At 45.1% G+C, this 14,267-nt stretch overlaps 1 protein-coding gene across 2 annotated transcripts in view; it reads right to left on the bottom strand.

Moving 5' to 3' along the window:
* Nucleotides 1-2,156: 2,156 nt before the first annotated feature.
* lrrc56 (leucine rich repeat containing 56) overlaps nucleotides 2,157-14,267 on the bottom strand; it is an 88,394-nt gene continuing 76,283 nt past the window's right edge. For both annotated transcript variants that reach the window (XM_055649361.1, XM_055649360.1), the window contains exons 10-13: nucleotides 12,955-13,094; nucleotides 10,815-10,996; nucleotides 9,487-9,814; nucleotides 2,157-8,605 (exon numbers count right to left, since the gene is read on the bottom strand). In XM_055649361.1, coding sequence (XP_055505336.1) covers nucleotides 8,413-8,605; nucleotides 9,487-9,814; nucleotides 10,815-10,996; nucleotides 12,955-13,094 — 843 coding nt within the window. In that variant the 3' untranslated portion in view covers nucleotides 2,157-8,412. The remainder of the gene's footprint in view (nucleotides 8,606-9,486; nucleotides 9,815-10,814; nucleotides 10,997-12,954; nucleotides 13,095-14,267) is intronic.

The following is a 14,267-nucleotide window of genomic DNA, read 5'->3' as shown; positions in this document are numbered from 1 at the left end:
CAGCATCGATGGAGCGAAGGAATAGGTGACGTTTCGGGCCGAAAGTCATCTATTCCTTCGCTCCATAGATGCTGCCTCACCCGCTGAGTTTCTCCAGCATTTTTGTCTGCCTCAGGAGACAGTTGTGAAGAAGTGTCCTGACCCGAAACATTGCCTATCCATTTTCCTCCATAGATACTGCCTGGCCCGCTGAGTTCCTCCGGCACTTTGCTTTTGGCTCCAGCATCTACAGTCTCTTGTGCCTCTAACTTTTGTCTTCCCTGTTCCACACTACAGGCTGTGGTTCAGGATACTCCAGTTAGTGCAGTGAAGCTCCCTTCACAAGAACAAACAGGGTTCTCAGGAATGCTCAGACTATCCAGCCCTTGATCCTTCAGCACAAAGCATTGCCTTTGGATATGGAAAGAATTTTAAGGATGTCGCAGTAATCTCAATGGTATTTACAGATTACATCAATCGAGCCCTGAATCAGACGTCAGGCATGGATGTTTTGAATTCCAACTGTGGCATTTTGTTTTGTTTAGGGTAGAAAGTAAGTAAAGCTGAAAAGTATGTGGGAAGTGTGTGTTTGTGGGGTTGTTGGGTGGGAGAGTTTATGAGAGATGTTTCCACTTGTTGGGGAATCTAGGACCTTAGAAACATAGAAAATAGGTGCAGGAGTAGGCCATTCGGCCCTTCGAGCCTGCACCGCCATTCAATATGATCATGGCTGATCATTCAACTCAGTATCCTGTACCTGCCTTCTCTTCATAACCCCTGCTCCATTTAGCCACAAGGGCCACATCTAACTCCCTCTTAAATATAGCCAATGAACTGGCCCCAACTACCTTCTGTGGCAGAGAATTCCACAGATTCACCACTCTCTGTGTAAAAAATGATTTTCTCATCTCAGTCCTAAAAGACTTCCCCGTTATCCTTAAACTGTGACCTCTTGTTCTGGACTTCCCCAACATCGGGAATAATCTTCCTGCATCCAGCCTGTCCAACCCCTTAAGAATTTTGTAAGTTTCTATAAGATCCCCCCTCAATCTTCTAAATTCTAGCGACCAGAGGCATAGCCTCAGAATAAAAGATTGTGCTTTTAGAAAGGAGATGGGGAGGAATTTCTTCAGTCAAGGGTGGTGAATCTGTGGACACTGTGTACACCTCTGTGACTCTCTCAGTGGGAGTGGGTACACCTCTGTAACTCTGTGTCAGACACCATGTACAACTCACAGAAGGCTGTGGAGGCCAAGTCAATGGATATTTCTAAGGTAGAGATTAATAGATTCTTGAGTAGTACGGGGGTCAGAGGTTATGGGAAGAAGGCAGGAGAATGAGGTTGAGAGAGAAAGATAGATCAGCCATGATTGAATGGCGGAGTAGACTTGATGGGCCGAACGGCTTAATTCCGCTGCTATAACTTTTGAACATGACAGCCGATGGGTTCACTTTCAGTACTGGAGGTGCTTGAAGTCCAGGGTATGGCAGGAGCCAATGGCACCTGTACTCCTGATATAGGAGCAAGGGTCCAGCAATGAAGGAGGCCATATGTCCCACAGTCCATGCCAGATCCGTGTGGGAGTCATCCACTAGTCTCACAGCCTGAAGCACGTGTTCATTCTAGTGCCTGTGCAGTTCTCTTTGACTGTCCAGAGTGACTAAACTGAACTGAATCTACCTCCACTATCCTGATGGCGGTCCGTTTCAGACACTGTTCGAGTTGATAAGAACTCACGGGAGACCATGCATCAGGAGTGCATTCCCAATGGAATGGAAGGTCAGTCTGGCAATGAAGAGTTAAGCAGGCGGTACACAGTTCTCCCAGACCCTGCCAAATCCACCAAACTCAGCGCAGACACAATGCCCAGATGTTTTCAAAAGCTTGATCACGAGTTGGTTTCATGAAACAATTAAACTTAAACCTGTATACTGACATCTTGGAGCATGAGGTACATCGATACAATTACATGTCACTCCCTCACCGCCCATCCCAAAGTGCAGCACTCTCTCAGTACTGCCCCCCTCCCCCCCACCACAATGCGGCTCCCTCAGTACTGCCCCTCCCTCAATCATGGAAGTAATAGTAAGACGTAGAAATAGCTGATAAAGTACAAACTTTTCTATAGCTGAAACCCAAACATTTAGAAACAGTGCTATGCAGAACAGAATTGTTCAAGTCTGTTGTTTTATTTGTGATGAAAATAATCATTTTTTAAGTCGTGGCAATCCAACAATTTACATACAAAATAAATATTGTTATAATACAATTCTACATCAAGTTGTTTGCTTTGAAGTTCAGAAGAAGCACGCACAAATACAATTATATACTGTACATCACGCTATGTGCAGCATCTATTCACCATAGTACCCTGACACCCTACAAACACAACTGGTGGTTCCATGGTGATGCTGTTTGAACTATGGTCCCTTCAGGCTAAGTAAACTTCTCTTGATGTAAAGGCTTTCACATATCACCAATCAAATATTCTGGACACTTCCCTAAATAAGATTTAATAGGAACCTGATGGGCAACTTCTTGGTTAGTGTGGTGAGTATATGGAACGAGCTGCCAGAGGAAGTAATTGAAGCAGGTTTAATAACAACATTTAAAATACATTGGATACATGGTTAGGAAAAGGATAGAATCAAATGGTTCTATACTTATATGGACCAAACTTGGGCAAATGGGACTAGTTTAGTTAGGGCATGGTCCGCATGGATGAGTTGGGCTGAAGGGCCTGTTTCCGTGCCGTATGACCCTAGTGACTGGTACAAGCTGGTTAGGTACCTCCACAGCACACAGCTTAAGTCCCAGCATGTACTGCAGAAGTATCAATAGCAGCTCCATCACCAAAGCCTTCTCTGAATACTTGGCACCTGCTGTTCTTGTGATCACCAATACCAACACCTTTTATCGACCAGACTCCTTACCGAGACCACCTTCAGGAGCAATGGTGGCTACAGTAATGAACCGAGGAGAAGACTGCCTCTTCCCAACTACAAGAATATACCCGGCAAGCAGGCAAGAGGGCTCATTGCTGGAGTAAATCAAGGGTCCAGCCAGCATTTCTGGAAGATATGGGTAGGTGATGTTTCGGGATGGGACTTTTATTCAGCTGGAAAAGAGGTAGTGGGAGGGGGGGGGGGGGGGGGGGGGGGGGGGATAAAGTCTGGCAAGTGATAGGTAAACAACGGCAAGAGGTAAAATAAAAGACAAAAGGCTGTAAGCTAAGGAGAGAAGAGGTGTGAAATGTGAAGCCAGTGGAAGGGTTATGGGTGGAAAGCTACATTGTCCGTGCAAGTACAGCATGTAGTCATTTCATGAAAGCAGTCCTTTCCCAACAGGAGACGTCCTGACATCAATGACACAAAGATGTGGGCAGAATTTACCCCAGCTCATGGGGAAAACATGAGAAAACACTGGAGCCAGCGCTCTCTACAGTCTGTGGCATTCCTTGCTCCAGTGCAGACTTCCAGTTATAGTCTTTAGAACTACCGGCAGCTCATCACAAAATTCACTCCTGTTGGAGGAATCATAGTATAGATTTATATAAAAATCCATGTTGTTGAACTGATGCACTGCCAGAGATCACTGACAACATGCGCAGTCCAAGCACTCCCTGTGAAAGCCACTGACCAGGGAGCTGTGAGAGGCACACACAAACTACAAGGTGCTGGACGTGTCATGTTTCATTCTCTCTTTTGATCATACTCTTGAGAGGCCCACTTTGCACTTGAATGGCTGGGCTCACATCAACAATATTACCGCTCTTTCTGGGCATCTGGAATTTACATAATTTTCACTTCAAAGTGGAGCCGAGCATTAGAAGAGGCTGCAACATAACCAGGCAGTACTGACACTACATGCTTCATACACCCACTCTTTACTAACGTTCATGTGGACGTACATGTGTAAATGTGTCGTGCTTCATGGAATCTTGTATGTGGATATATAAGTGTGTGTGTGGCCGGGCTGGTAAATGTGTGCTGACGTGCCTGTCTCTTGAGATGGAGGAGGAGATCCATTTTGGACAATTCAACATTGTTCATTCATTATGAAAGGCACAGTATCTAAAACAGGGGTGGTGTATTCATTGTTATTTTATACCAGCCTGACTTTGAATGCACTTCATGCTAATTATTGTACAATACAAGTTATGCATCAACTGGATAGCAGATGAATTTCACTATTTCGAATGCTGTTCATTACTAAATCCTCTTGGGGGAAGAGAAACAAGAAGGGTTTGGCGACTTGTGCAAGTTGGGTAATATGTTTGAATAGTGTTAGTTAATAAAGAGCTCTAACCTACATGGATATTAAACGAGATGGGCTCTGCTTGATGTATGATACAGGTCCCACGTCCTTCCCGTTGCCACAGCCAGGGATGAGACTAATTACAGCATGTTCAGCTGAAGCATTAGCTGTGTTACCTGGGATAGTGGGCTTGACTTCTTGGGACAGGTTGGATAACTGGGTCTTTTTTCTTTGAAGCCTGACAGATTATCTTTTTGAGATGTACAAGATCATGGAGGCCATAGATAAAGTGAATACTAACAGTGCTTTTTCCCCCAGAGTAGAAGATTCCAAAACTAGAGAGCATAGGCTTAAGGTGAGAGGGAGAGAGTTGAGAGGGACTTAAGTAACAACCTTTTCAAGACTGTAGGCGGTATCTGGAATAAGCTGTCACAGGAAGCTAAATTAGTGAATACAATTACAACTTTCAAAAGATATTTGGGCGGATATATGGATAGGAATGGAAAGAATATAGGCAAACGGGACTAGCCCATTATGTCAGATGGACAAGATGACTGAGGGATTAGAGAAGAGGACGAGAGCTCTAAATTCAAGGGGCTCATAGCCTAGTCAGCATGGACAAGCTGGGCCGAAGGGCCTGTTTCCTTGCTGTACAGCTCTATGACCCCATGAGTATGACTAAGGAGAAAGGTTGTCAGTTTTGCTCCTTTTCACCTTTTAGACAATTTCAGACCGGCAGAAACAAGCCACAAATTTCACAACTGCTGTACAATGAAAGGTAATATCACTTCACATTGGCATGAAGTGATGCAGCAAGTAAAATATGGCTAATTGCCCAGTGCATTGCAGTCCGAGGTCACACTACAACAACAAGCTGATTGATAGAACCTCTTTAGTGCAGAGAATCTGCACAGAGCACATTGCAGGACAATAAACTGACATGTAGCGGCAGAGATATCAGGACAACAGACTTAGGCCAGGCAAGGCACAACAAGAGGAGCGAGGGAGAGAGTGAGTGAGACAGCTTCAGAGGGAGGCCCGGCAGCAGCTGAATGCTCGGACACCAATAGTGGAATAATTAAAATGTGATCAAATAACTAGAATTGGAGTTGTGCAGAATTGTGAAGCGTGAACAAGCTGGACAAGGTGACTGAGGGATCAGAGACGAGGACGAGAGCTCTTAAGTCAACGTGCTCATTGCCTTCAAGTCAGTGGCGATCAACAAGGACCAGGGGTGTTGGTGAATGGGCAGCTGCAATCCCCTCAAACCTCAGCCAACTGACTCACAATAAACCGATACCAATGCCGATGCCAATAACAATACCAAAAACAATACCGGTACCAATATCAACTTCACTTCTGTATGTTTTGTGCCACAAAGAAGCCAAAAACGTGTAACTATGTTCAGCTCAGGAGCACAGAATTAAATCACGAATCCACTGTGATTGCAGAGCAGGTGATTTCTCATATTGTGGGGTGAGTCATTTGGTTTGCTGGAAGCAAGATAGCACAAAAGCTTACAAATATTCTTCTTACTTAGTAATGACTGTACATTAATCTGAGGTGTCGGTAAATGCAATATGATTCTGAAGAAGTGGTATATACGGAAACAGTTCATCTTTGGACATGGACATTTATTACTAAGTGGTTATGATGTCATTTGAGTTATTTATATTTTAAAGGAATTGATAAGGTTGAATCCAGATGACTCATTTGAGCTGGACATTGAGTTGTACAGCACAGAAACAGGCCCTTTGGTTTACCATGTTTATGTTGCCCATCACGTCTCTCTATACTAATATCCCTTGCCTGCACTCATTCTATCTCTCTCTCTGCCTTGCTTATTTTGGTACTCGTCCAGATGACTCTAAATGTTGTTACTATTCCTGCCTCCACTGCCTCTGGTAGCTCGTTCCAGATACCAATTACATTCTGTGTGAAAAAATTACCCCTCAGATCCCCATTAGACCTCCTCCCTCGCACACAACAGAACTAGGGATAGGGACGTCAGGTGAGATGGGTTGGAGACGGTATGGATTTAAGTGTTTTGGATTATAGGTACGTGACCGTGTGGACTAGGTCACATGGGTGAACGATGGTGGAGGAATCGATTGGTGATGTCAATGGTTTTTTGAGGTGTGAGCGATTAGTTTTTGGGGCAAAATCCTCACACTTTCCTGCAGTCCTTTTCCATTAATTGTGTCACCTGGAGATACATAGCAGGTTAATCTACATCCTAGTGCCATTGGAGAATTTGGATATGAACTCTCCTTTAGAAGGTATAGGGAAAATTGGTCATAGACCTTGCAAGTGTAACCATAGTCTACAGATTGAGGCGAGCCTCCTGTGTATATTCACGTTCACAGTGATTGACGGAACATAGCACCTATATATCTCTACATTGCCTCTAGCCTCAGGAACAAGATCAGACAAATGATTTAAATCAGACAGTGACATTTCAGAAGAGGATTCAATTAATTACAGACACCTTAGGGAAATACAAGTTTTGTGGAATTTTTAAGGATTGGATATATTTTTAATTGTGTAACTTTAACCAGGTATGTTAGTTTACATTTCATTTATCAAAGTTAACATATGATTTTGCAGAGTATTTTGAGAGCGTCTGTCCCAGACTGTGGTGCTCCTTTCCTGTTCTCAAATGCACCCTAGCAACACAGCAATTTGCATTTACATCATGCTTTGAACATGAAAGGTCACAACACACAGAGGAGTTAGCAAAATTACCATGGACGCTGAAACAGGAGATGTGAGGAGCGCTGACCCAATGGTAAGTGTGAGGAGCATCTTAAAGCAGGAGGACGGGGAACCAGTGTAAATCGGACTCACACTGTGGGGCTAAGATAGCTCAAGGCATGTCATCAGTGAGTGGGGAGACAGAGTGGGCACACGAGAAGGATGTAATGGAGGGGAAGGAAATGCAGCAGATGGGGAAGCCATCAAAAGATTACTTTCAACATGAGAATTTTAAATCAGTCAGATGCAAGTGATGAGTAGGATTCTGAATAAACTCATTAACAGGAGGGAGGCTAGTCAAGATGGCTGTGGTGAGTTTAAGACTGGACTTGGCGATGGTGTTAAGGTTTTAGCACCAGGTCGAAGTGTGAAGACGGATATATTAATCACTTTACTGTCCCCACACTTTGACCTGGTGCTAAATCCTTGACACCATCACCGTCTCCAGTCTTAATGTCACCACAATCCTCTTGACTCATGATAGCATGGGCATGGGGCGGAAACTAGCGCAGCTTAGAACACAGAAGATTGTAGCGGTAAGGGCCTGACAAGCTGGTGGCAGGGACCAGTGATGGTCTCACGGGGTTGAGGTACAGAGTTAAGGTAAAGGGGCAAATCTGTGGAGGTAATCACCAGACGCGGGTTGTAGAGAAGGGCCACGGACTAGTCATGAGGGGATAGGACTACTTACACTGGCAATTAACACGGTGGGGGCAAAATTGAGAGGTCGGAAGCTAGAGTGAAATCAGCGTTGCAGGAAGGTCCCAGATTGTGATGTTGAGAGTGAGCTGGAGGAAGTTGGAAGTATTCGAGACAGATGAGGGTTTAGCACTTGGCTGACATGGGGAAAGGTAGAAGAGATGGCTAACAGGGTCCCCACCTCACTCTGAATGTAATGTAATGACCATCGGCAGCTATAGTGGTTGTGTGGTGATGGAGAGCTCAAGGCCAGGAGCTTACTCAGTGGTGCTGGCTAAAAGGGCCGAATGGCCTACTCTTGCACCGGTTTTCTATGTTTCTTACAGCCTGACCGTGTTCGAGGATCATGGGGTGGAGCGAGGGGTGGGTGGGGTGTGGGAGAGGGTCATTGTTCTGTTACCTCGGGGAGTGCAGGATGTAAAGTTGGAAGCGGGTAAAGTGTGTATGGTTGGTGAAGGAAGATAGCAGCAAGCTTTGACCAGTGAATGAGTCCATGGGCAATTGGCAAAGCCAGGGGCATGAAGTGCTATGGCCAGGATGGTTCAGAATCTAGGAGAAGGGTGTTCAGTAAGACGATAGGCAAGGTGGCTGTGCTGAGAAATCATCATGCGTTTCACTCTCTATTACCGGATCACAAAGTTTAAATTCACCACAATGTGCACTCTGGATATATGTGTGTAGTTATAAACGAGCTATTCTCTAAAGTACTTATACCTGTGGGGTCAGCTTGAGGTGTTGCTTCGTTTGCTGGGCAGTAGGAAGGGTCTGTTTGGCAATCGCTGTAAGGCAGCCTTGGCTGTCAGGGGCCGGACAGGGTGTCGGGCAAGAGGCCTCTCGGGGGTTTTTGTGGACGATCGGATTATCGGCCGATGACTGTCAATAACTTTTTGAGATCTCTTGTCAACCTGTGACCTGCTAATGAAAATAATAGCACTATAATTAGTTTCTCCGAGAGAAGTGAGAAAACCGGTTGAATCCATCCCTCATCCCTAATGACTTGGGGACATTATTGTCTTGGTTACTATTTATTTTAAAGTGCTTCTTACATTAGTTGCTCACCCCTCACCGCCCCATCAGATGCTTACACACAGTGATGGTGTCTGATTCACCTCCTCCATGAGGAATTGCCCCTTATCTCAGTCCTACCCTTTATTTTAAAGCCAAGCTGTGGTTCTGGACTCCACAGCTCAAGGAAGCTCTACCTACCCTGTAAGAATTTCAAATTCCTCAATTAGCTGTCCTCTCACTTCTCCAAATTCCAGAGAACAAAGGACTTGGGAGGTATTAAAAAATAAAAACAGCAAATGAAAATTAAATTAACTGTTAAAAAATTTGAAACACATATTTAGTCACACCTGCAAAAATAATTTGTTACTTTTAAATTTGGCAAAATGGGACTAGCTTAGGCGTGGCATCTCAATTGGTATGGACAGGTTTCAATGTTGTATGACACTATGAATATCTACATCCCAAATTGAGGAACCTGCCCTCCGGCTGCTGATTCACTGGATCTGTTGGGTCTGGCCTCAGATCAATGGGCAGACATCCAAGCCTGTGAGCTGGGAATCTTGAGGAAGTCTGTGCTTTGCCATTGGACTTCAGGGGGAGCCTCACAACACAAGGGTCCCGGGGCTGAGGCTTATGGGGCAGGAAAACCGTAGCCCACCCTGTGCTCAGGGGCACTGGTTCCACGCAGCTAAGTGCTGGCAGAACTAAGCACTGCCTGCCCCCGTCCTGTTACTTTGCGATGGTGTGGGATTCTGAAACAGAAGGCGCAGTAGCATGAATCGTCGTACCTGCTAGCTCGAGGTCCAAGTGCTGCTGGTCCAGAGACTGGTCGGAGGCTCTCCAGGGCGGTGAGTGTGTACAGCCCAGCTACCAGCTTGTCTTGCGGAGGAACTCCCAGTGAACCAGTGGCGGCACTGTCTTCACCAAACACAGCAGAAGCTTCCTCAGCCTCCTGCAATCGCTCGGCTTCTATCTGTAGAGGTCTCCTTAAGCGTCTAACCCTGAAGTCAAGAACTTTGTGTGACTTTGCTGGTGCTTCTTGAGGTGATGGAGGAATGGGAGACAGTGCTTGATTAAAGGCTGTGACCAGCAAGCCTTCAGTATCAGAAAGCAGACCTGAAAGAGAAGTACATTTACTGATTAGCGAAACGCAGATTTAACTGGGCGATTAGTGGGGCTGAGATCTGTGCACCATGACTTGCTCTTGGAAGATGTGTGGCACACATTTACCAGAATAATTCAGGGACCAACAGGGTGAAATGATGGTGGCAGTTTGCACAGACCAAGCTTGAGTCCACTATAGAGGTTTAGGAGCTGCTGCTGGCAATGAGGTGCTAAAGGTGATTAAAGTGGACAGGATGGAGATGGAGAGAAAAATAAAATCCCTGGTGGAAGGCGCCCAGAAAAAGAGGCATCATTTAATTCAGAGGCTTGACATAGGATAGGATAGGTTTAAAGGGCTATGGGCCAAATGGCTGTAGCCCAGTACGCTAATGGTTGGCATGGACAAGGTGGGCCAAAGGGCCTTTTTGGGTGCTCTATGACTCAATGATGCCACAGTCTCTTCTCCAAAAGGCTGTTGGGAGTATTATGGTAGCACAAGTTCAATGGGCTGACAGGCTCAGTTCCTTGCTGTTGCTCAAAGGTTCTACCTTCAACTCTGCAGGAGAAAGCACAATGGCATCTAATGAAGCCATTAGAGTTACAAATTCAAATGGTGCCATGGTAACTCGCAAATTAGAATTTATGGAATTAAATCTGCATCGTAAAGCTAGCTGTTGTGAAAGCTACAATAAGACTACAAATTTAGGAAGAAAATGCAGATGCTGGTTTACACTGAAGATAGACATAAAAAGCTGGAATAACTCAGCAGGACACACAGCATCTCTGGAGAGAAGGAATGGATGACGTTTTACATCGAGACTACAACCCTTGGTGGGTCTGGCTAATGTGTTTGCCTCTTAACTACCCTCTGAAATAGCCTAAACAGCCATTCATTTTAGGAGCAATTGGGAATGGTCACTAAATGTTAGCCATGCCAGCAATGTCCATGTCTGTGAATGCAGAGATTTAAAAAAACCCAATGTGCATTGTTAAACAAACAAGTACATCTTACTTGGGGGTAAAGGGGGTGGAGGAGATACGTTTGCAGGTTCTGGTGAAACTGGGTCACTCCATCCATCAGAGCATCTGGCCGACATCACCTCCTCCGCAGTACTGTCCTTTAGAAAATCATCGTTGTTGTGATGAATCTGCAACACCTGTGGTTCTTGTTCCTGAACAATAGCTTCAAGGCGCCTTTTGAAGAAGGAATTAGTAAGCGTCAATGCAGTGTTTATGTCTCTGGTATTGATTTTTCTGCTAAGGCAGGAGATGCAAAATAAAATGCTTTTGAGATCTGGATTTCAAGCCTTCAGCTTGGGGGGGGTAGAGATTTGCGAGAGATTCTGAGCATACTTGTTAAAGTTCACATTTATTGCCACATACATCAATTAAGGTACAGTGGAATTTGATTTACCTTGCAGCCACACAATCAAAAAGAGCACAATACACAATAGAATACAACATGAACATCCACCACAGTGGAATCAACATTCTCCACTGTGGTGGAAGGCAACAACGTTCAGTCAATCCTCCTCCTTTGTTCATCCGTGGTCGGGGCCATGAACCCTCCACAGTTGCGGCTACGGACGACCCCATGTACCGGCCCTCTCGTCGGGATGCTCGAAGCGCCGACGTTGGGACGGACGGACACTCCGCGGCTTGGAGGTCACGAATCGACCGCTTCATACTGGAGATCACGGCTTCACGATGTTATAGGCCGCAGGCTGGCGGTCGGAGCTCTTCTCCGGCGATCCCCGGCAAGGGATCCCAGACTCTGCGATGGAAAGTCCATGCCGCGACTGAACGTTGCTATAGACCACGGGCCAGCGATCGGAACGCTAATTTCTAGCGACCCCGGCAAGGGATCGCCCGGCTCCATGATGGAAAGTCCGTACTGCGCCCGCTGCTGAAGCTCTGGGCCCCGACTCCTGCAGAGGCCGCACCAATCCAAGCTGTTAGGCTGCGAGGGAGGGCGAAAATGCGACTAGGAGATAAGTCGCATTCCACCGAGGAAAGTGGCTAAAAAAGTTTCCCCTTTCCCCGCCCCCAACTAAAACTAAACACTAGTCTCAAAAACACTAAAACACACTAAAACTCAGCTTTACACATACTAAAAACAAAAAAAAGCTGAAAGGACGAACAGCTGCTGGTGAGGCTACTGGCATGCGGCCCCACCCATCGTTATTGCTGTTAATGGGCATCCACATTTGCAGAAGAAATTAAAAACTATAACTTCATATTTTTAGAATTTTTAGAATTTTTAATATTACAAAAAACATACTCCAGTTTAAAAAAAAATGTATTACTTAAATTAGGCAGTCAGGCTTGATAACAGCTTGCAGTTTATGAAACAACAATTCACCATAGACATCAACAGCAAGGAACAATATGCATATTGTTTCATTTTTTACTACAAAACTGCACTGCATATGTATTTGCAATTGTATGCAGGCTTTTGAGTAATTTATTCGGAGAGATATTTAAGCGGAAGAGGTAAGTTGATGAGGGACGCAATAACGTTAGAACAGGAGCCGGCCTAGGCCATCTGGTCCTCTCAACCACTCCATCATTCATGAAAACCATAACTATCTTCTACCTCTGCGACATTTTCCAGCACAATCCCCACATTCCCCGATTCCCATAATGCCCAGAAACCTAGCCGACTGTGTTCTGAATATACACAATGAGCCTCCACAACTTACGGCATGCGGCCCCACCCGTCGTTATTGCTGTTAATGGGCATCCACATTTATAAATACACAGTGCTTTTGGTCTTTGACTTCTCAGTCAGAGGGCATTGTACCTATGTCCAGCATATCTAGCCCTTTAGAATTTTGTTAATGGCAGTGAGGACTCTCAATCTACAGAATACAAACCTCATCTCCTCATGTAGGAAACACACCATCCTGGTATCAATCTGGCAATTTTTTTTTGAGCCTACTCTCAGTCAAGTACAGATCTTAAAAGGATAGAGTTGGAGAGATGAAGAGTTCAGGGAGGGAATTCCAGAGCTAAGGTTGCGGGCAAGTGAAGATGTGTTTGTGAATATTGGACGGAATAACTTCAGTAATGAGGGGAGCTCCAAGATTCAAGATGGCGGCAGCGGCAGACAGAAGGAAAGACTGATGCTTCTGAGCCCTGGAAGTACCTACCTGTTATGCTCCTCCCTCCAGGCCCTCAGTTCAGCAAAAATGTCTTCTCGTGTCCTGCTGTCGATTTCTAGTGAATCATACGTGTGTTCTGGTGAGTGAGTAAACTGATTGAACCAATTGCTTGTCCCACCACCTGATGGCTGTGAATCGAGAGGAACAATTATTAATAGGAATTCTGCAACAATTGCTTTCAACATTCCAACTTTCATCAACCATTGTACCGTGACATAATAGTATGGATAAAGCTTCACTTCCCCTTTAAATTATGTACTGTTCCTATCCTAAGGAGACATAAGAGCTGCTGGAATCTCAAATGACAAACAAAGTACTGGAGGAACTCAGTGGGTCAGGCAGCATCTGCGGAAGGAATGGACAGTTGATGTGTTGGGTCGAGCCAGACATAAAGTGCTGATAACTCAGCGGGCCAGGCAGTATCTCTGGATAAAAAGGATGAGTGAAGTTTTGGGTTGTAACCCTTCCCTCAGTCTGAAGAAGGAGTCATGCAGTCAAAAAGAGAGGCTCTTTGGCCTATTGAGTGCATGCCATTTACACAAGCACCATTTACACTAACCTATGACCCATTTTATTCCTACATTCCCATTAAACCCCCCCCCCCCCCCCCCGCAAGATTACACTCCTCACCCACATTCTGGGGCAATCTACAGCAGCCAATTAACCCACAGACCCCATGCGCCTTTGCGATGTGAGAGGAAACCAGAGTACTAGGGAAAACCCATGTGGCCACAGGGAAACATACAAAGTCCACATAGACTTTGGGTCAGGATTGAACATAGGTCTCTACCGCTATGAGACAGCAGCAGTACACATTGCACCACTGTGCTGCCCAAATCTGTTTTCAGTGATGGCGTAGGAACAATTCTGGCCAGGACATTTTTCAAAACATTGGTCTTTGAAAGAGTATAATGGAATCTTTTTTGATCATCATAGACAGTAGCCAGGTCCCCAGGTTAATGTCGCATGCTAAAGACAATCTCTACAGCAGTGCAGCACTCCCTCAAGAGTGTGAGGCTAGTCATGTGGTAATGTTTGTGGATTGACTCAAACACATGGCCCTTGACCAAGTGGCAAGAATGCTGACCATTGAACTGTAACTATTCACATTATTTTCATATCACTCAGTTCTAGAGAAGGAATAGCCAAAGGATTTCCAGGAAATTGCATTTCAATACATTTTCCTTTCATTTATGAATGGTATGATTTGACTGGATAACAAGTAAAACAAAGTTTTTCATTGAATCTCATAACAATAGTAAACCAACATGTTGTACATGTGACAATAATAAACCAATACA

This window comes from Leucoraja erinacea, chromosome 18 (genome assembly GCF_028641065.1).
Source record: "Leucoraja erinacea ecotype New England chromosome 18, Leri_hhj_1, whole genome shotgun sequence".
Taxonomy (NCBI): domain Eukaryota; kingdom Metazoa; phylum Chordata; class Chondrichthyes; order Rajiformes; family Rajidae; genus Leucoraja; species Leucoraja erinaceus.
The sequence above is the reverse complement of the archived record's forward strand: the minus strand, read 5'-3'. Positions and strand labels throughout refer to the sequence as shown.